Here is a 23,644-nt window from a genome sequence, read left to right on the forward strand (position 1 = left end):
ATGCCACTGTCAATCATTATAAGTTCTGACATGCCCACACAATTTTGAGCAGGTAGCAGTTTGGAGTATTTACCCAGTGTTGAAATGTGTTCATTTATATAGATTTCTTGAATTAACTATGACTCCACATCATATCTTTAATAATGGAAGAACATTTGAAGCCATATTGATGGGGGCTTTAAAGTCCTTTAAAGGTCAGTTTTTTAATGAAAGCCTCAAGTAAAAAAGGCACCTAGAAACAAAACAAGCATGAAAGCAAAACAGCGTCAATGTCAGTGTCAGTTTCTTGAAACCTCTTAAACCTGTTCTGTCAATTTGATATTGCAAAATAGTCAAGTCTCAAACAGAAACCAGTCACGGTAAAGGTGTGAACAGGGCAAGGTCAACAGGTCAGAGAACAACGGCCTGATTCAGAGACTTACATGTGTCAGCCTCAGCCTTTATTGGACAGGAAATTGGCCTTTTGACTCACCCGCCTGGAGAATGAGAAACTGACATGGGCAGCAACATGCCCAGAGAAGAAAGGCACACACACACACACACACACACACACACACACATACAAAAGCAGTATTCTGTTAGTTGTTCCATTCATGTGCAGGGTCGTGCCCTGGCCCGCTGGCATTTTCCTTCCTACACACAGACACACTCTCTCTTTGAAAACATCAGTGTAAAACAGATAGTTATGGTTTAAAAATCTCATTGGCTGAGCCACTTTCAACGTAAAATATTAATATACACACATACGGCACACATCAATAAAATTCTGTATTTAATGCAAAATTAAAGCTACACTGTGTAAGGTTTGAGAATTTGGTGGAAATGTGTAATTGCATGCGGACCCAAGCAGACAAACTTGATCATTAAGAGTCAAATCTACTTTTGTCAGAAGCTAGACCTTCTTTTTGAGTTGTTGTGTGAGACATTTATACCTAAAGTTGTATGATGTCGTTCGAAAAGCTCACAAAACAAACACATTTTTCTCCTGACTCAGTAAAACTACTAACATTTGACTAAACTAAGACGATTAAGTTGAGTGAACTCCAGTGTCCCCCAGGTCAGTTAATAAAAAAAGCTGTGCTATCAGTTACCTTGTACTTCTAAGTTGAGCTGACTTCTCATTTTTTACTCTGGATGTTCTTCATAGTAACTGTATCATTCCACTAATACTGGTTGCTAAGTAACACACTTTACATCAGCAGCTAAAATGACAAAGTTTTTCCACCAGCTTACAAAACAGAAAATGGATATATTAGGTAACTTCCATAAGATGATATCTGAGGTGCAGTTAAGTTCTGACTCTCTTGCTGCCTTTAAGCAAGTGCTTTGTCGGAAAGTGTGATGGCAGGACAACAAAACAGACTGGCATCACCCAGAAGTTAACAGAATACAGTTCAGCAAACAGGATTGGCTGTGAAATGCTTGTCAATCTGGCTTTAACAAAATGAGTTTCAGGTTAATCTGGCAAATACTGAAAAAGCTAAACTCATCCTCATATTGCTGCAGTTTTGTGGCTCTTATCGATGACATAAAAGGCACATTTGATGCAATGTTTGTGGCTTCTTTGCTTAACATTGTTCTGTTTTGCAAAACTGTTATGTCTATAAAAACTATAGAGGTCATATGTGAACCTGAGTAACATCACAGCTGTGATAATCTGTGACCTAATCACAGCCATGATGTTATTCAGCATGATCCAAGGATTCTTTTGCTTAATTTAACAACAATCCTCAACCATAGTAAAATCACTGTAACACCCGGCCCAATGTGGCTTATTGCTTTACTTGAGAAGAGGTGAAAGCAGTAAGTAAATGGTGGCAGATGGCTTCAGAACACTTCAGGCTGACTCAGGTTACAGGCGGCATGTTAGCTCTGGGTGTGTGTGTGTGTGTGTGTTTATGTGTGTATGCAAAGTCTGGAAGATAAGGGTCAATGGAATTAAGGCCAAATGGAGAGCAGTTGTGAAAACAAAGCTGGGCAGTATGATGAGGTCTGCCACAACCCTATGCTTTTCCCCTTAACCCTGTGAAGCGCAGTCATACACATCAACAACCAGTCAATTCACGCCAGATGGACCCAGTCAGAGACCTCCGGAACCCTCTCATGAGGCAATTTTGTTTGTGCATGTGTACCAGAGATTCAAATACATAAGAATATTTTATCTTTCCTTTTGTGAATTTGAGCATTTAATGCTGTTTTTGCTTTACTATTTAAATGTAATTGCATAACTAATCACAGTTAGCTGCTTACTGAATTACATTTTATTAACAGGTTCAAGTTACCACTTCTGACATACTTGTGTTTGTTGCAAAGAAAAAATATTCAAATCATGGCAAAAATGTAAAGAATGTTTTTTTCTTTTTTCATAAGAAGACTTTTGATTGTTTTTACAGTATTTGTTAATCAAATTCAAATGTAATAAAATATCTAACCTCATAATATTGCTATTGGCAGATATTTGCTTTAAGCAACTGTTAGATGTTCAGATTTGACTGATGTTTTTAACCAGCATTGTATGATATATTTATTTTGCTCTTAAGAGCGTAATCTTTGGATGATGCTGGGCAGCTATGACAAAATGTATTTTTTTATGTAATCATATATAAATAAGCATTGTATTTTTTTGGAATGCTAATCAAGGTTGTAGCAATTTCTGCATTCTATAAATTTATCTTTATGAATTGGCATTGGCAGATATATACGTGAAAAATATTAGATATTGGTATCAACCCACAATTTTCATATTGCTTTTACAATTTCCATCCCTATTTACAAACATAATTATACAGAATTACTCTACATTTGAGAAACAGTTCAACTAAGGATGCATTGAACATTAAGTTTTTGTGTCCATTTCCAATTCTTATTTCCTTTTTGCCAAACTGGCTTATAAATGTTTATTGGCAGATGTAATATTATAATTGCACTGTTAATAAAACTGGTATTTTAAACGAGCACAATTATTCTGCAACATCTTGGAATAGGTGTAGCACTGATATTCAAATACAGCATGAATGCTTGTGTTACTTAAGGTATAAAATTGCAGTGCAGATCAACCAAAATCAAAATAACGAACTTGGGGATTGTCAGTCATGACTTTGAAGCAAAAATCCACAGATTCTGTGCATCCCTAAATTAAAAAAAATAGGATTTGTTTTTAAAAAAGGAAGCATTTCAAAGCATATACACTATGGGGAATCTAGGTGGTTAAATAATCTTGTTTTTGTATGTGATGTCTATCAGACTCACTGCATTTATAGCAGTGACGGTTGATTTAAGACCACACAGGCAATATATAATTATGCAAAATTGTTTACTGTTTCAAACTTTCTTATGGTTCTATAAAAATACTTTACTATTGAGTAAAATATCCTTTCATATATTTGGGTGTGTAATTGATATATAAATCAGTATTTTATAAGTAATTATTAAACATAAAATAACAATTTAAAATGTCTTCCAAACTTTTAAACACTAATTTACTAGTATTTTTTATTAGATTATCACCACCTCTGCTTCCCCTGTCTCAGAAAGCACCAGCCCTCACTGATATAGCGTAATCCTCTCTTTCCTTGCAGGGGTGGAAGAGGAAAGGGCATTTCTGCTATAAGATTGCTGACCAAGAGCAGACCTTCAAAGATGCATCAAGGGGCTATTACTGTAAGGGACCTCTGGCTACCATTGGAGACAGGTAAAATTTACAGTGTAACCTTCCTCTATGCACACACAAACACCCAGCCACTGTGCTATAAAGCAGTTTACTGCAGTTCACTGCTTCCTTACTGCAGGTTTGAACAGGCTTTTCTGAACAGCCTGATCAATGCACAGAACAGGTCAGCTTCACAGTTTTACTGGACTGCTCTGCAGGACCAGAACAAAAGTGGAGAGTACCGCTGGCTGACTCAGAATGGCTCTACAATACCACTCACCTACACCAACTGGAACCAGCACCAGCCCGGTCAGTACTTAAACTTGCAGCAACACTAACTTTACAGGTCTGGAGTTACTCCTATTGTTATACTCTGCTGCTACATAGCATAGCAAGATAATATGCAGATAGCAAGATGATATGGTCAAAAAAATAAACCAGGATGATAATTTGATGTAAACACTGAAAATGGCAATTATTGTGTTCATGCTGGCTTTACTCTCCAGGAGAGGGGAAAAAACTAACTTACTTTTAATGCGAGTAAATGGAACCGGAATTTTTATCAAGTCCATTTTTTTAGTCCATTCATCATCAAATTTACACACAATATGAATTGCAACAGAAATCTTCAGATTATGTCAAAAACTGAAAAATGGAGATACAAGATTTTGCAGCATATATATATATATATATATATATATATATATATATATATATATATAAAAATACCTTTTAGGTTCTTTTTAAGTTAAGTAACTTTTTTTAATCCCACAGATGGGGAAATTGCACCTCCGCATTTAACACATCCATGAAGTGAAACACCACATACACACTAGTGAATACACACACACTAGGGGGCATTGAATACACTTGCCCGGAGTGGTAGGCAGCCCTATCCACAGCACCCAGGGAGCAATTGGGGGTTAGGTGTCTTGCTCAAGAACACCTCAATCAAATGCTGTTGGCACTGGGGATCGAACCAGCAACCAGTTCCCTAACCTCCAGCCCACGACTGGTTATATATAGAACCATATACAGCACATTCTCCATCAGTCTGAAGAACGCTGTCACAATGCAAATAACTCTTTAGTCGTGAAAAAAGTTCGTTGAGTGTTTCTATAAAAAAGCTTTTTTTTTTACTTAAGAACTACTGAAGATCCATCTTTTAAGAGTGTGCTGTGAGTGGCATATACACTAATGTTGGAATAAGTTCATATTAATATTTTGATTGGCAAGAGGTTTTAGTAAATATCTTAAGCTTTTTTGAAACACCAAAATGTTTTAAAATCCCAAGCTTATTAGATACTAAGGCTTATTATTCAATAACTACAGGGACTTCGATGAAGACTGGTTGAGCTATTCATAGGATATAAAAGTCTGTACTAAATTCTGTGGTTAAAGTGAGAAGTATTATACTGTAATTATTCATTTATCTGCCTGAAGCTTGATTACCACATTTCAAATACAAGACATTCTAAATGTTAATTTTAGTGTAACTTCATTCTCAAGGCTTTACAGCTTTGTCAGTCATTAAGGAATCATCTACAGCTCTGTTCATCATTCAGACACAGATTTTTTTTCACTTACAGCTTCTGACTAATTAGTTGAAATATGTGAAGTTGTAAAGTAGTAGCATTATAAGAGAATTGTATTTATTTACACCTAGGAGGATTATAAAGGAATATGTGGCACTTATATAAAGGAATATGTTATGTTATTATTTATTTATTTATTTATTTATTTATTGGCAGCGAGCAGAGGAGGCTGTGTGGTGATGTCCGGTAGTCAGTCTCTGGGCCATTGGGAAGTGAAGAACTGTGATTCCCAGAAGGCTTTGGCAGTGTGCAAGCAGAGCGTAAGCAGTTACCATGACTCTCTCATGCCCGTGTCCCATGTAGATGTATTCGCGCCCTGTAAGGAAGGGTGGGAGAGTCACCACAGTCTGCTTCACTGCTACAAGGTAAGTTTCTTTGGCTTCTGTGAACAGAAGAGTTCAGTGAAAAATCTGATAAACACAACATTCTGATAACCCAAAATGCATTCAGTCAAGATATGTTTGGTGTCTGTGCTTTGCTTCTTTGGTTTTGCACTGACGTTATGAGGCTAAAGTCACTGACAAATAATGGAAGATTGCAGCTGCTAGTTAGCATGGTACAAACTGTATAACCATAATCCAAATCCAAAACATTATCTGTAAATGACTAAAGTGGAGATTCTTGCTGTAGCTATGCAACATAGTTTTGGCCCTTTTACCAAATATGAACAAGTCTGTTGCTAATAAGCTTTCATTACTTGTAGATATATTAGCCAGTGCAACACTAAAGAAGCTAAAGAACTTTAGTTTCCAGGCATGTGTTGCAGGGCTTGACATCAAGCTTTTTAGGATTTGCACAAGTTGACCTACATGCACATTTTACTTGTCTGAAGGCTAAAATCATTTCCCGAGTAAAGCAGTATGTGCTCCAATACTAACGTTCAATAATAATCGTTAAATTAAAGGCTTAATGGTAACTTGCTAACATTAGAAAATCCTGCTTCTTAACTCTTAACTCACTGAGCACTTCATTAGGAAGACTTTACTTATACTGGCTAAGGCCTCTCTTTGCTTTCAAAATACCCTAAATTCTTCATGGCATGGAATCCCAATGTTGGAAACACTCCTTTGAGATTCTGGTCCACGTTGACAGTTCCTGCAAAAAAAAAGGGGATGCAAATGGTCAGCAACAATACACAAAACAGGCTGTGGCAATGAAAGTGTGCCAAGAAAACATTCCCCACACCATTACAACACCTCCACTAGCCTGGACTGTTGACACTTTCAGGTTGGGTCCATGGTTTCAGGCTGTTGGTGGCAAATTCTGACCCTAGAATCTGTGTGCCTCAGCAGAAATTTAGATCTATCTGACAAGGATACATTTGTCCAGTATTCAACTCTCTAGATTTGGTAATTCCAGTGCTCATTGCAGCGTCAGCTTTCTGTTCTTGACTACAGGAATTGAACCTGACATGGTCTTCTGCTTTTGCAGCTCATTCGCCAGGTTCGATGTTTTACCTTGCATATTTATTTTTTCAATAAGCAATTTTCAAGTTAATATCACTCATTCTCTTTGTCGATTGGCCACATTTGGGATGCACCTTTATTTAGGAAACATAATTGAAATTATGTTTTTTAAGTTGTATTGGCTCCATAGACTGTCTTGATTGTGCTAGGATAAGAAAGGGTACTCAGTATGATACAAGCTAGTTTGGTGTTTGCAGGTCTAAGCACACTGTTGAGGTTTACTTTGCTGTTATTTTCTTTGCTTACCTGTTTTTAGCTGCAAGGTGGTAATAGTTTGTTGGTTTTTGGTGTACTCAGGTGTTTCACGATGGGAAGATCCTGATGGGTCGCTCGTGGTCAGAGGCAGAGTTTTTCTGTCGAGCTCTTGGCGCTGACCTGGCCAGCTTCCATCACTACGAGGACCAGGCGTTCGTCAAACAGCTCCTCTCTAAGATGTTCGACAGGTTGGCTCTCACAGCGACACCAGGCTTTTTGATTTCCATCTCCTTTTGGTTTGTACTGTTGCGTTAGCCCTGAAGATGCAAAGGGCGGTACGGTGAGATCTGTTCACAAATGACACAAAACGGCCTCAGGAGTACCAAAAATGAAACCTGTGAAGTTCTTTAGCTAGGAGATTGCTTCGTGCTTTCACTCTCTCTATCCTTTTTCTTGCTCTTTTCTTCTCCAGTACAGAGGTCCATTGGTTTTGGGTTGGATTTACCAAGAGAGACCCACAGTCCGCTGGAGCCTGGGAGTGGTCAGATGGCACACCGGTAAAAATGAATAAAATGAGAGGGGGAATGAGAGATGGGTGAAAGAATGAATGTGTGATACTGTGTTTCCTATCACTGCTTAAAAAAGGCATGAGGCTGTGTTTATTGTTGGATCCACTATGATAGGTTCTGAGTTCACATTATTGAGAGCTTATAATTGATTTGGTTTTATCAGAGTAACAGTGAAAGTCTCCTTAAGAATGAAGTTTATGTTAAATTTGGCGTGCCCCTGTTCAATTGACATGGTTTGAAAATAAGTTAACAGATCTTTTGTGGAATTTTACATATTGGGCAAAAACATAAAAAATAAAATTAACCTGTTCAAAAGTGAAAAAAAAAATGCAGTACAATTTTGCAGATAAATACCATATTTAGGTGTGTTCTCTCATGAGGATGTGTTAATGTATTTTCACCCAGAAAATCAACAAAACATCTCATTTGACTAGGGGTTTTTAAACATTTGCTTACGGTTGTATATTTTTTTGCATTTGTTTTCTTGTGCTAGAGTTTTTGTTTTTGTTATATCATGTTTTTTACAAATTACAGTGGCGTCCAAAAGTCTGAGACCATTGTTGAAAATCTTTCATTGTTGAAAATTTATTCTAAAAATAAACAACAGAAAATTTTACAATGTTGAAACAAATCAAAAACAAAGAAAATTATGAGAAATAAAAGAAAAATATATTTTTTTTTTATTTATTAACAAATAATTTGTGTCAGGTTTTGTCTAGATTCAGGCCTAGTCTTAGTCCTGCTGTTGAAGCTTGTGTTCAGATGGCTCTAAGGTGGATTTGATCTACTGATCAGGGACTTTTGTCACTGTTAGTGATCAGGGTTCATGCCAGCTTAAATGCATGCTGTCATTAAAGCAAAAGGTGGTCATACTAAATATTAAGATTTCGTACATTCTTGTTAAAATTTCTGTATTTCTACTTTTCATACAGATTGTTGTGCTAATGATGTATTTTGTAGTGAAAATTTGTATTAAATGGGCTCTAATGCAAAATAGAAGCATTTGTTTTACTAATGGTCTCAAACTTTTGGACCCCACTGTAAATGTGACAGGAGCTTTGAGGAATAACTATTAAAGAATTAGCCTAGAGTAGTTTAAGGTTAAGTAGTTCAGTTAATCCAGTGGCCCTGAGGGAGAAGCGGCTTAGAGAATGGATGGATGGATAGTTCAGTTAATTTTGCAGGTGCTGATAAAGGCACTTCTCTCATTCTGCCGGTTGTCCTGTAGGTGGTGGCATCGTTCATAGAGGATAAGAATGAGGAAGCGAGTGGTCATGAATGTGCAGCGTACAGTGATCTGATCAACACACTCACACCTCGACCCTGCAGTGCCAAATACGAGTGGATCTGCAAAGTGCCCCGAGGTAGTAAAAATTTCCTCTCTGAGCCTATGCAAAACACCCCCTGTAAGTAATTCATGTATTAAATACATGAGCAGGCTCTTTCATAAAACTCACAACAATATTTTCTAAACAATATGGCAAATTTGGGACAAAAATTTGCTGCATGAAGTCACAAAAAAAATGTTTTGGTACCACAAGGTTTTGGTCACACTCAATGATCTCATGATAATGTTTTGTTGATTTTGTAAGTAACACAATTTTAATGTGCAATTAGCAGTTATTTACTGAATTTAAAACATGATAAAGTGGAAGATAAATAAAAGTAATAAAATGTGGCAAGTGCAAAAGTTATACCACATTTTATGTTTTACTTTTTTGCAGTATGTCTGCAAATAATTAGAAGTTGTGCGCTGTGTAAAAAGAGTGCCATGTTAAAGTTTGTTCTCTGTAGAGGACGTGTTAATCCTTTGGGCATTTTCCTGATTTTATTTGACCTCAAACAGCTGAAATTGCATGAGCACATTTAGATGGGAAGGAGAAGATTCCAATTTGGAAAAGTCTAGGCATCATGAATGCAGTGTGAGAAAGTAAATTACTACCACAGTTTAGATGGCATTTCCCTAATATAGCCTACAAGGTGTAATGGGGAGCGAGGACGCGGACGCATATGCAGAGATAAGCGACTTTTATTAAGGGCAAATCCAGGGTCATAGTCGAAACGGTCCAGGTTCAAACAGCTATTACGGAGAGAATGCAGGTCAGACAAACCGAAACACAGAACCTCAAACAGGAAGCAAACACTACAAACATCCAAAAACATCAAACAACATATCCAACACAATCAAACATATCAAACAAAGACCAGCACTAGGCTAAGGAAATCACAGGGCTTAAATACAAGAGGGCTAATGATGGTCAGGTGGGAAACAGGTGGTAACAATCAGGGGTGGAGTCAGACATCAAGGGGGCTGGACTGAACCAAAACAAATGCACATTGATGAAAAAGTAAACAAAAAGCACATGGACAGGACTGGGAGGGGAAACTCGTGACACAAGGTAACTCACGGCTGTGTGTATAAAGTGCTAAGACTGGAGTTTCAGACAATAGATGAGATGTCTTGTTTTCATGACTGTTAATGATAAGTGATACACTGATAAGTGATTGCGGCTTTAGTCTTCTGTGAATCCCCTCGATCAGCCATCCGGATCTGCCACAATTCAGTCTTCCAGAACTTCATAATTTACAATTTTTTTTTATGTTTTTATATTATATTATATTATTATATAATGCAAATTGCCTGACTTGTTACCTTTGGGTTTTTTTCCCAGGTGTGGAATTAACAAAACCTTATTGGTACAACGATCGTAAGTGACCCTGCTACTTATATTAGCTCCCATGTTGATACTGCTTTTATAGTTAAACTATATAAAACTTGATGTGTGTAGAGAACGAGCCGTGGGTGTTCTATCAGGGAGCAGAGTACTTTTTCGCCAGCCAGCCGTTCCCCTGGGACTCTGTGTCATTGGCGTGTAAGATGATGGGAGCAGACCTTCTATCCTTACATTCCAAAAAAGAGCTGGACTTTGTCATAGAACGCATGGCAAAAGTGAGTAAACATAGAAATCTAAAACACACACACATAGAAAAATAATGCCAGAGTGAATTTTTTGCAGTTGGGGGAAAAAAGGTTACTGTCATGTAGAACCTTCTTAATAGGTCTCACAAGTGATAGTTACAAAAGTGACAGGCTGAAAATGCCAGCTGGGGTTTGTGTAATGTAAACGTTTCAAAGTGAATGGACAAAAGGTAATTTTTTTGTAATTACTTACATTTAAAATAGGAGCTGTTACTATACACAAATTTCAATATTTGATTCAGTATGGTGGTTGGTACATTTTTTGATACGTTTCATGATGGTCTTTAGAGTTTTTGGTAATTTTTTTGATACTGAAAATTTGCTTTATTTCAATTTAATTCAGTTCTATTAATTGCAACTTTATTGTCATTATACCAATACAAGATAAACAATGTCAGGCTTCTTCTCTGGTACAATGATAAAAGATCTAAAAACAATAGTGCAAAGAAAGTATATGAAAGTTTCCATATGTAATCTGTTAGAGCACTCAACAGTATTTCACACATTAGAATGGCACGGCACAGTTTTCCCTGATTCTTTCAAACGGGTGGAAACTGGCCAAGCAGCCCGCAAACTCACATGCTGCTTGGCTTGGATTCAGATGCCAAGACCAGTGCTGATTCTGATGGTTTGTGCAAGGGGAGAAGCTTCAGTCTATGTTAGGTGTGAATTAGTCACAGCAAGCTTTACAGGACAATTCCACTGATTTTTTTATTACTTTCTGCAGTATAATGGTCGAGATGTAAGGAAGTCATTCAAGTGATTTGATGTGAGATGGATCATTGTAGAGAAACCTAAATATTCAGATTTCTTTACAGTGGTGGTGATAGGAACAAGGGGTCATGATGTCTGCAGCCATTTGATTTACTATCCAAAACCACCAGTGAACCTACTTGTGTCTTCTGAGTTTTTATAGTTATAGATTTATGGTTTAAATAGTTGTAAATCTTGAAAAATAAGTTTTCTTTGGTATTACCTTTCATCATAACACCCTCCATGTACCTCACTTGGTCTTTAAAGAAACATTTTTTCTGTAAAGTGAAGTTTTGAGGTTATTTTATAGAATTATGTTGAAAAGAATCTCAAGTGTGGTGTTTCATCTTTGCATCTTTATTAAGGAGTAAAATCAGCGAGAGAACCCTCTCCTGGATGTTTGCTTTATAGTGCTCTAATCTAGGATGTCACATTCACCCCAAGCTAAAACCAGCCAAACGAGCTAAAACGAGCCATGAACCAGCATGCTAGCCTCAATAAAGGTTAATACAATATGACACGTTAATTTATTACACCACTAATTAACAATTGTTAAGAACGTATTCTTCTTCTACAGCGTTACAATTTCTGTAGTATGTTTCTTATGACAGCGATGAAATACAGAATAGGAAATTAATTTTTGAAGCCCATCCAAGTGCACTTTAAGGTGGTAACAGCAGACAGCAAAAACAGGTTTTTGGCAGTATCGTTACTGCTGCTGAGTGATGATTGGTTGGTGAGCTGATCAGCTCAATGACTGAGTTGGTCATTTATGCTCACTGATATCATGAATGTACAATAGACACTGTTAGAAAGTCCTATTACTGGAGTTCAAAAATATGAGTATTTTTGCATTTGTTGAAAAAACATTCTTTAGAAAAAGGATTAACTGTTTACAGATTGACCGCTGGGATAGGCTCCAGCACCCCATCGCGACCCTTAGGGAGAAGCAGCTTAGAAAATGTGTGTGTGTGTGTGTGTGTGTGTGTGTTTACAGATTACAGTTTTGCACAAGAGCTCCATAGGAGTCTTGCTCGCCCTCTAGTGGCTGACTAACCCTCAAGACATTATTAATTCTCCTCACTAGAAATTCTCTAATAATACAATTATCAAATGCATTCAGATGCTCTCACTGGTCTCCCACACTGCATCTGGATAGAGCTGAAGCAGTCCTTGTTTTACCCACATAGAAACTGCCATAAGTGGGAGGTGTGAAGCCATATTGGTTTCTCTAAGAATGAGCTGCTTAAATCTGTGAAAGAGCAAAATAGTGAGGATTTTTTTTTTGCTCTTTTACAGTCTCCTCATAGCTCTGCGGAGTGGTGGATTGGTCTCTCAGCTGTCAGTGGACATGAAGGCTTCAGGTGCAGTTGTGTCTTTACTAAGCTTAATGGATTTATGCTTCACACTATGACCAGAATTTATTACAGGTTGCCTGAATGAGTAACTGCACCTTTGCTCAACATGGGCCTTTGCTCTTGGTGTGTGAGTGTCTCTATAGTTGGACTGATGGAACTGCTCTAGACTATGAGAACTGGAAAAATAGAAGACCCATCAAAGGAACCGGAAAAAAGTGCATCTCTATGTCCTCTCTGACAGGTGAGCAAGACCAACTTGTCCCTCTCATATACACACCTGTTAAAAATATTGGGACACCTAGTTTTTCAAAGTGTTTTTAATAAGTGAGCATTTTTTATCTGCTCGTTTTGCCATGGTTTACTATAGTAAACAGAAAAGTGTGTAGAACTTGTTATTTGTTTTTGCAAAAACAAAAAAGCTGAAAGGAGAAACTATTCCATGGATTTTATCTGCATATTGTGACGTCACCTGTCATCAGCGCTCAAACCATGCAGATGTTTAAAGTGCATATTCCACATTATTTCTTTTGGTTTATATTTTTTTCACTTGTAACAAAACATAATTTTTATATGACCATTTTCCAAACCTTCTTTGTCCCTTAGAATTAAAAAGGCTTTGGTTTGGTTACTGTGCCTTTAAGATTGTTATATGTAAATATCCTCTGGCTTGATTGGCTGCTTTGCATTGTGCCTCACTGGCCTGTGCAGGGCTAAACTGCTGTAGGCTGATTAGGCTAATATGAGAAACTGTCAACAGTCTTTAATATTTACAAATTTTACATAGGCTTTTACAAATACTTGTTCAGTTTCTACTCTGATTTCCTGCCACCATCCACAGACATGCAGTCAGGCTAATTGGACAAGCTAAATTGCCCCTAGTTGTGGGTGTGTGAGTGTGTGTGTGTGTGTGAATGTATATGTCTTTGTGTCTGGCTTGCTTCCTGTTTCCTGCCTTCCACCCAGTGTCCGCTGGGATAGGTCCCAGCAATCTCCGCATCCCAGAAGGATAAGCACCTTAAAAAATGTGTGCTTTCCGTTTCATCACAGGAAGACAGAGACAATTTACAGGCTAACGATTCAATGAAACATTTTAGCACAACGCTTATTCTCACATACTAACCACTAGTGGTTAGTGTCACTAACCACACGCTGTGACTTTCACTGTAGGGGAGTGGTCAACAGGCTTCTGTACGGATCTTCACGGGTATGTGTGTAAACGCAGAACTATTTCGGTGATGGAGATTCCACGGGAGCCTTATTTTATCGGTGCTTGCCCAGAAAACTGGTTCTACTTCGGTCACAAGGTGGGACGCACACATTCACCCACACTGTTCTTACACTTTCAATTTCACATGTCATTTTGTGTTTCTGAACTCTGAAACATCGTCTGTGGTCACAGTCCAGTTCTCTTAAAAGCATTCCCATTTGTCTAAGCCTTGGCTCTGTCATTAGGAGATTGTGAGTTTGATCCCTAAAGATGCCACAGCCATCAATGCCTGGGAGTCCAGGAGAGCATAATTGGCCTCACTGCCTCTGGCTGAGTTGGATGGCCCTGCCTCCTCACTCAGCGCAACACGTTTGCCTCCAAGTGTGTTTAGCTGTCGAGTAGCGTTGCGTTAGCACCAGCGACAAAGAGATGCGCTGGCCGGCTTCTAGTGTTTCTGAGAAGCATGTGTTATCCTTCACCCTACCAGCTTGCTGCCATTGTGTGACAAGGAGACTAGCTAGTGGGTGGAACTGACCATGAGTACATTGGGGAGAAAATGTATAAAATACAAAAAAAGAAAGTATGACCACTAAGTAAGTCACCCAGCGGTTGACAGTGATTAGTGAAAAATGATTTTACACTCAACCAAGTGGGTTGTTTTCTTACAAATTGAAAATATGTACAGTAATTATGTTTTCATTTGAGGCAACAACTGCAGTATATCGTTGTTGTCAGAACAAAACCTTCTATCTCCAAAATGGTAACTTTACAGGAAGAACTTCTTTACAGAAGAAAAAGCTAAATTATTTTTCAAGCCGTTTTGGACCATTTCTTTTGGTCTGTTCATTGTAACATTTTGACACAATTAAAAGGTTGGGAAATTCTAAAATTATGCAAAGAAAAAAACTATTTAATGACAAAACTGGAGATACAAGTTTTTTGGGCAACAGCTACAATATGCTGATTGTTCTCAACTGTTATGGATTGATCAACTACTCTGTCCATCAATCTGGACAAATTTAAAATATCATTTTATGACATAACAGCAATTCATACAGCAGTTCATGTTTTTGTCACATTAATTAGTACATCCACTAGGTGCTATTTGGAAACACTGAACTTGATGCTGTGATGCCATGACCATCCACTTCAATGAAATTTCACTGCAATTTTAAATCTGACTGATTTTTTTCAAAGAATAAAATTACAATCTCTGTTAAGTGGGTTATTATTCTTTCTAGACTTCTTATTCAGTAACTATGACTTTTTGGTAATGTTTTCAAGATATTAAGTATATCTTGAAAAAATAACTTGAACATACTTCATACTTAAATTCTGTGTCCGTATGATGAATTCAGTAGTCTGTGTTTCATGCCCGTCCTTAAAAGTAACAGATTCTTTAATTTGCTGGCTAGTGTCTGTTGCTGCACCTCCCAGCCCGGCCAGAGGAGGGGAAGAGCTGGACGGACGCTCAGTCCATCTGCTCTAACTTCCATGGAACACTTGTTGCCATCGAGAATGAGATTGAGCAAGGTGAGGCAAAGACTCAGCACAGACACACTTGTCACTATGAGGAGTAGAGCTGGGCAATATGATGATGTTATTGTTATTGTGGTAAATGCATCATAGAACACTTTTTTGACTATAACCTACTGTTCAATAGTGTGTAATCACTTGCTATATTAACAGTTTGTGTTATTGTCAATATAATACTACATTCTAGTATTAGAATTAGACACTATTGACCTTTTTTTTGCCAAGCTAAGATTTATCATTTTTGAAATATGTAAATGTTATTTTGTCTATATCTTAATTCTCGATACTCTCAGTCATTTTAATCATTTCAAAATAAAACTAACAAATGTATAGATTCCTAGAATTCTGCTAGATTTACTTATTTATAATCTGTGAAGTTGTACAGAGAATTCATATTAAAATCTTTCTGCAACCAGATTGCTTTTGTACTATTGAAAACAAGGATTCCTTTGAACTTTTGAATAGTATTGCCTAATGGATATCAGTTAGATTTGAAACACTGATCAGGTGCCTGTATTACAAAAACATAGATTTAGACCAAATATATGGATCTTGTAAGAAACAACAGCAAGTGTATAGCCATTTTATAGACTGTACAGTAACAAGCAGCTGACTGAAGGTCCATGGTGAAGATTATACACTAACTTATTAATTTATTTTTGATATTTGTTTACTTCTTTCTTTTTACATTTTAGTTTATTCTCTCATTAAATTTACAAAATTATTGTACTGTTCACCTTACAGTTACAGTACCATGGTGCATTTTGTTCATGTCAGCTTCACATAACTAAACATGCTAATGTGTATTGTGTATTATGAACATGTCTTGAAGCATGGTGATATATTCTTGAGATATCGTCCCTCAAAAGCTGCAACTAACAATGATTTCCATAATTTATTAATTGGTTCATTAAGGCTTTGATTAAAAATACAAGAGTCATCTTCTTTATCATGTTTGCAAAAAACACCAAAAAAAAACTTTTATCAAGGGCATAGCAACATATCTTCTGCCCTGGCCTCAAAAATGCTGTTTTACTCAGCATTACATGTGGAAAAACAGTAAAGGAACAATGCTTAAGACAAGTCTCACAAGGCTGCCTGACTATTGTTATGGAGGCAGTTTGATTCTGTAAAAAAATCTTTGCATGCTATGCATCTTATTTTCCACTGATTATAAAGCAAAGATGAATGTTTTATTTTGTGAGGTCAGTAACATGTAATCAAAGCTTACCATCATCACCATGCACACATCCATTTAGCCAGTGTGTTTATTTTGCTCGACTAAACAGTGTACAGAGCTGGCTGTAAGGCAGACAATGCCTTTTTTTGAGTTTTGACTACAGTTTTACTTCTTTTACAGCTTTGTCGTTGTGTCACATGAGCTCAACTTTACACGTCTTATTTTTAGATGTTAAAGTGACGTTTTCATATTTTTTACTATCTGAGTCATGTGTAAACCTGTACTGTAGCCTCTGCCATTTATTTTTCCCTCTTTTAGTCATAGTTTATTATTTAGTGATGTAAATAGGGAGTGCAAATGATTTTTATATCTAGCAAACTATTCTATAACAATAGCCCTGTTGCTCTTTTATTGATGATTTTTCTTTTGTTGAAGCTTACGTCACCATGCTGCTCCATGGCCAGTCTGTGGGAGTTTGGATTGGCTTGAGGGATGCAGACACCATGAAGTGGACGAGCGGCAAACAAGTCACTTACACGAACTGGTCTCCTGTAGAGCCGAAGAGCTCCCTCAGTGTAGGTGGAGAGATCCTTTACTGGAAACATTTCATGTTTATTTATGAGATTTTCCAGGATTTGCTAAGCGATAATCTGTGTGTGTGTATGTGTCTGTAGCAGGATGATTGGGTGAACACGGCAAATGTAGGTGTAGAACCAATATGCACTGTTCTATCCAACAATCACAACTTTCACTTTACGGGAAATGGTACGACGAGAAGTGCACCCAGAGTGGCTACGGCTTCGTCTGTCAAAAATCACAAGGTGCGATCAGGTGACTCTCTGATGTCTGTCTGCCCGTGTGTTTCATTTCTATGATTACAGTGAACAGAAACAGAAAGCAGTGGAGGGTACCTGAATGATTATTGTTATTGTATCGTTCAATATCATGTCATTCACATATCATGTCAAACCCAAATTGTTCATGATCATTGTCGGAACAAAACCTTGTATCTCCATTTTTGTTGTTTTTTCAGTTTTGATATAATTTTAAAATGTATGTTGCCGCTGTGTATAAATGTCATGATGAATGGACCAAACGTAATGGTATAACATAACTTAGAAATAACATCTGGTTCCATTGACCTACATTAAAAGTATGTTTTTTCCTTCTCCTGTAAAGTTAGCATTTTGGAGATACGAGGTTTTGTTCCGAAAACAGCGTATAGCACTTAAAAGTAAACAGTAGAGGTACCCTCAAAAATATGAAATATCAGTAGACCATCCTTGTATAATTTGCAGTAAAAAAAAAAAAAAGTACAAGATATACATTTTTCAGGAGATTTCTGAGATTAGATGGAAAGTCAGGAGAAAGTCAAATGAAAATAAGTTCAACAAAGTATTAAAAATTTATAGAATGAATAGAACTATTAACTCCAACCCAGCAGCCCACCAAAACTATCACCATCAGATAAACAGACTGAACTTTGGAGGTTTAAAAAATATCCCTGCAGATTTCTCTGCATAACTGAAAGCAAGTCTTCCAAAAAAAAAGAATGTAAGGTGAAAGGTGGACACCCTAAATATTAAAAAAAAAGAAATTGTATTTGATATTATATTTATTTGTGTAACTCTCTGTTAAATTATTTTTCCATGTTGCTGAAAACTTACTTGTACTTATTGGCAGTTTGACTAAATTAAATAAATGAAGTAAAAAAGACTTTTGCAAAGCACTGTATGTTCATCAGTTTAAACATTATCTAAATTCTCTCTACATGTCTCTCCCTTTCTCTCTCTCTCTGTCCCTCTTTTCCTTTCAGACATGACCAAACGCCCATCCAGCCCATATCGTGACACTGCTTCTCTAGACATCTCTCTGTACAGAAACCGGAGCTACCATGTTGTTCACGGCAACATAAGCTGGGATGAAGCCCAAAATCACTGTCTGGAGAAAAAGGCAGAGCTGGTCAGCATCACAGATCCATTCCATCAGGCCTACCTCACTGTGCTGGTCAACAGACTGGGAGCCCCTCACTGGATTGGACTCTACAGCGATGACGTAAGCCTGCTGCTTATTCAAAAGTTTAGACTCATTTTTGATTGTATAATAGTGGTTTTGTTGAATGTAGGAATCTGTAAAAATTAAGAATTTATGAAATTTGAAATATGTCCAGGAGCTGTAGATGATTTAAATGTCCAGTTTAAATGTGTTCAGGAATTGTCTAGGGTTTTACATATTAGAGAAAGCTGCATAACATCAAGAATGGAAAATGAAGGTTATACGCATTAGGTTAGACAGAGTTTTAGAAGGATTTTTTAAGACAATAGGTGTCAGTTATTAAGTAGTAATATTCTTACAAGCATGTTTTGTATAGTAAAAAAATGGATTTACATATATGCAAAATGCAAAAAATGTGAGGAATTGAGAGGAATTGTTAGAATTTAAATGTTAATTTCATTTTGCAAACTTACTTCAACCACAGTCTGCTGAAATCTCATTGTTTTGTTTTGGTTAATCTAGAAAACACTGAGCACTGTTATTATAAAACCTTTTTCAGGTGACTTTGTTGTACAGACCCTAGCATAAATGTAGATATGAGCAGTATACTAGGAAATCATTTGTAATTTTCTTCAGAATAGGATTAAAAGTTCTTGTTTATGTCCAGATAAACAAACATAAGTGAATATTGACAACAGTTACCTTTAAAGGCTTAACCATTAATCATTAGTTGAGCTAATTAATACATTTAAATAAGCAAAATGAAATGTATATTTTTGTAACATTAAAATGGTCATTTTCTGTTTGTAAAAAAAATAAAAATGAAAAAAGAAAAAGTTACAAATGAAAAAGAATAAATATTAAAACATTAAAAAAAAACAGTAAAGGCTTGTCTTAATGAGCACATCAAACTCTTACACGGTCAGGGATGGACGAGCATCTTCTTTCTTCATTCTTCTTGAGCTCTGGGTTTATTTTATTAGTCTGCAGAGCTGGATTTTGTCAGTTGGTTAATTCGAAGTGAATGGCTTCACAACGGCACTGAGACTTAACGTTTCCATATTTGACAAGCGCCACATACTCTGAGACAGGTTGATTTTGAATTTAAAACGATGAGAAAAAGACACAGTTCTTATCTTACAGTTGTTATGTTTTTATAAGATTTGTTTTTTTGCTTTCTGACCTAATATCCCACCTTGCAGTCTCCGTGCCAATGAGCCATCTTTGGCTGAGCCATTTACATAAGTGCATGTGACTGGATAAACTGCAATGCAAGACGAGACTGTGCTTGGTTCTGTGCACTGAAATACTTTGTTTAGTTCGCATCTGGTCCACTTATTAATATGCAATGTTATTCCCAAATTTGAGCCGTAACCTATACTGCACATTGTACAGACAGCAAATGCCTATCACTGAACAAGCCCTGTCTCCACAGGATGGGACAAATTACCAGTGGTCTGACGGAAGTGACACTGTATTCACACACTGGGACTCAGCTGAGGATGATGATGGTGATAAAGGCTTTGTGTTGGGGAACTGTGTGTATATGGACGTCACAGGAGGCTGGAGGAGAGCGGACTGTGACGTGCCTCGGCCAGGAGCACTGTGCTACATACCTCCGCTTAGTGAGTCCGGCTTTCTCTTCTCTCTGTTTTACAGACCTTTACACACAAACATATATTAAATCCTGTTAATTGTTTTGGAAATCTTTAGGCCATGCTGAACACCTTCTGCCATATTCCCTGTTCTTCCCTTAGAAAGCAATGCCTTCGTCTACGATGTGTTGTGCCCAAAAACATGGGTGAAGTTTCGTGGGAGCTGCTACAATTTTGACTCTGTTCTCCTGACAATGCCACTAGAGGACGCCAGAGAACACTGCAGGAAAAAAGGTAGGGCATCGCTGGCCTATTGGAAGTCTTTACAATTGTTCCCCCAGTGGCTGTTATAGGGAGTTGCTGCTTTACTACAACTAGATTTGAGGTGGATTCACAATTTGTGGACTCTGTTAATTTTCTATTACCTCTGTATTTTCAAGAGAATTCATCTGATGTTTTGACAATCCGGGACGAGGAGGAGAACCACTTCTTCTTGGAGCAGATGAAGAACTATTACAATGTCTTTCAGACTGTCTGGTTGGGCATTTACTACAACACAGACAGTATGAGCAACCTTTTATGCACTTGTTTTCCCCAAAAATATGTTGTTCTGTTCACTGAGGAATCGATTTCAAATTTACAAAATTTTCCCTTCACCCCAAAGATAGTCAAGGTTGTTGGATTCTTTCCGTTTGCCCTACAACAATTGACGTAGCTAGCAAGTAATTGAAGCTCTGCCAGTTAGCACTGTGCAAGCTGCATACCTAAACCATCACACACTTACCCCAAACTGTGTTAGTAACCTAAGTAACCTAAGGTAAACCTGACAAATTCAGTATTCAAGGGGCCACTATTATTTTTTTTAGCTATTCAACATAGATTATATGGCCACAAGTACCATTACACTTAAATGAGCTAATTGGACATCCCATTGCAAAACCATGGACATTTATATGGATTTGGAGTCCCCTTTGCAGGTATAACAGCCTCTATGGCTTTCCAAAAGATTTTGGAGTGTGTCTGTGGGAACTTGTGCCCATTCAATCAAAAGACAATTTTTTCAGGTCAGGCACTGATGTTGGATGAGAAGGCCTGGCCCGGGGTTGAGTTAAGGGATCTGCACAAGCCCATGGAGTTCCTCCCTACTTGTCAAGAATGTCTTCATCCTCACTTTGTGTACAGGGGCACAGTCATGCTGGAATAGTAAAAGGTCTTCCCCAAACTTCCCCCCAAAATTGGAAGCATTGAATAATCTAAAATGTCTGTATGCTGCAGCATTATGCTTCACTGGAACTAAGGGGTCCAAACCCTGAAAAACCTAAAACAATTGCATAGCAATGTGCTTATTTCATACACCTGTTAGCAATGGGTGTGGTCGAAACACCTGAACTCATTAATTAGAATAGATATTTGAAGGAGGGGGATTTGTGTAAATTGGATAATTTTTTTTGCCAAACTATCCCTTTAAGCTCTTATTTATCCATAGAATATTTGTGATATTATGTAAAGCTGTGACATTCTCTGACAGATAAACAGGAAATCAGTGTAGTATCTTGTGCCTTATGCAGATGATGCATTATCCTGGGTGGATGGCTCTGCACTAAGCTATACAAACTGGCGTTTTAAGGCACCGGACAGGAATATACTGAGGTCGGACACGTGTGTGTCGATGCGGGTATCAGACGCTGAGTGGCTCCTGGCCAACTGCGGAGACAGGATGGGCTTCATCTGCAAAACCCGCTCAGGTACACACTAGGGATGGGTCGCATTCTTTGAATAGTCATGAAAATGCAGTGCTTAACCTGCATGTTAAAATTTGGCCACTATCTGTGCTGGGTTTTCCAAAAGCATCTTAGCACAAAGGTAATTCTTACATGGTAGAATGAGTATAGCAATGAATACTCTCTCTACTAATTAAGGTGATTCTAACAAGATGATATTGAAAACTCCAGCTCAGTGATATAAACTTAATTGGTCTGTTTTGTCTTAAGGACCATAGATTGGTTTAGAGTGTACATTTCAAGCCATATGTCACCTACTGTAGATTTGTGTTTTTTATTTATTTATTTACTTACTTATGCATGCATGCATGCATGCATGTATGTATTTATGTATGTTTGTGGAGGAGAGTATTATATACACTGGAGCAGAGCTACAAACATACCTGAATGCCAATGACAAACTTCTAAAATGTGAAATACTACTAATAATAATAATAATAATAAAAATTATAATAATAATAATGTGTTATTTTATAGCATCTTGTGCAAGGTCAATGTTGCTTCACAATAACCTCTCCAAAAACTTCTGCACTGCAAGGTAGAAGAAGGAGGGAAATGTTCTGTAAAGAAAAGGGTTTTCAGGAGTCAAAAGTAGTAGTGCGACTTGGAGAGGGTTATTGCATTTCCCCAGTCATCCAAAATATAGTTAACTTTTCCTCTTACAAAGAAATGTTCACATGTATCCAAGGCAAGAGGTGGTGTTTTGGTGCTGATTTTAACTTTTGGTGTATCTGCACAATCAGGCTGATTATTTTAAGGATCCAAGAGTTATTTTGTGCAAGACAACTAAATTCAAAAGATTTCTAATAGATTTCTTCTGCTCCTATCCTAGATTTTCCTTGTTTTTTTTTCTTTTGAATCACTTTTTAAATGCATGACTGAAGCCATATCATCTTTTGTGTGTTGTATAACAGAGGCCGTCCAAGAGGTGAAGGTAGAGCCAGTAAATGGTAAGAACTTTCTTTAATTTGGACTCTCTTGTGGCATCACTCCATCTGCTTGTTGGGAGTGTGCTGGCGAGAGGAATAGCTTGTGGAACAGGTGGCTTTTGCTTTGTCACAGATTCCAGACTAGGACTAGATTTAGCTCATTATGCATAACAGTGTTTTTAAATCACTCTGCTACTGGTAATTATTCCCTTTATTGAAGTTGAGCCATAAAAAGTGATCCAAGAGCAAGGCCATATTTTTGGGTACCATCATAGATTGTTAGCAACTTAGTGATGTAAGGGGAATTTTTAGTCAGACTTCTTATTGATCTTATCGTGTGCATGTATGTATGATGTTGAATGGAAAAGTCAGTCAGATAAACAGAGAGAGAGAGAGAGAGGGTACAGTGCAACAGACCACAAGAGACCAACCTTCTTTTATTTCATTTACAATCAAAATAGCCATTAAAAGCAAGTTTTTGGGGAAATATTTATTGTAAGATGATCTATGTGGAAAAGACTGGAGTTTCCAAAACTGGAGTTTAAAATCATTAAAAATACATAGAAAATTTGACTCCTAAGAACCATATAAGACCTGGAAGACAACCAAAACTGTCACTGTCAGATGAACAGTATTTAAAGCCCTCATCTTGAGGGCTTCACTCTCACTAAAGAAGAAAAAAAAATCCTCAAGTGTTTCTGTCTAACTGTGAGAAGACAGCTCAATGCTATGGATCTGAAAGAATGTGTGGCTGACAAAAAACTCTTCTATTGTTCTCAGAACAATGGACCTGCTACTTCAGACATCACTGAATGTTTTTGGGATTACTTGGACTGTGAGAAGCAGAAAGTGCAGC

The 23,644-nt window shown here is 37.3% G+C and overlaps 1 protein-coding gene across 1 annotated transcript in view; it reads left to right on the top strand.

Moving 5' to 3' along the window:
* Window positions 1-23,644, top strand: part of pla2r1 (phospholipase A2 receptor 1) — a 41,620-nt gene that overhangs the window by 15,290 nt on the left and 2,686 nt on the right. The window contains 21 exon segments of the mRNA XM_017716656.2: window positions 3,579-3,691; window positions 3,789-3,958; window positions 5,401-5,609; window positions 7,008-7,153; window positions 7,378-7,462; window positions 8,703-8,838; window positions 10,147-10,182; window positions 10,264-10,424; window positions 12,507-12,571; window positions 12,709-12,806; window positions 13,733-13,869; window positions 15,188-15,305; window positions 16,924-17,063; window positions 17,163-17,241; window positions 17,244-17,309; window positions 18,305-18,543; window positions 19,919-20,108; window positions 20,241-20,372; window positions 20,519-20,641; window positions 21,647-21,823; window positions 22,774-22,809. Coding sequence (XP_017572145.2) covers window positions 3,579-3,691; window positions 3,789-3,958; window positions 5,401-5,609; window positions 7,008-7,153; window positions 7,378-7,462; window positions 8,703-8,838; window positions 10,147-10,182; window positions 10,264-10,424; window positions 12,507-12,571; window positions 12,709-12,806; window positions 13,733-13,869; window positions 15,188-15,305; window positions 16,924-17,063; window positions 17,163-17,241; window positions 17,244-17,309; window positions 18,305-18,543; window positions 19,919-20,108; window positions 20,241-20,372; window positions 20,519-20,641; window positions 21,647-21,823; window positions 22,774-22,809 — 2,656 coding nt within the window.

The sequence above is a fragment of the Pygocentrus nattereri genome, chromosome 15 (assembly GCF_015220715.1).
Source record: "Pygocentrus nattereri isolate fPygNat1 chromosome 15, fPygNat1.pri, whole genome shotgun sequence".
Lineage (NCBI taxonomy): Eukaryota > Metazoa > Chordata > Actinopteri > Characiformes > Serrasalmidae > Pygocentrus > Pygocentrus nattereri.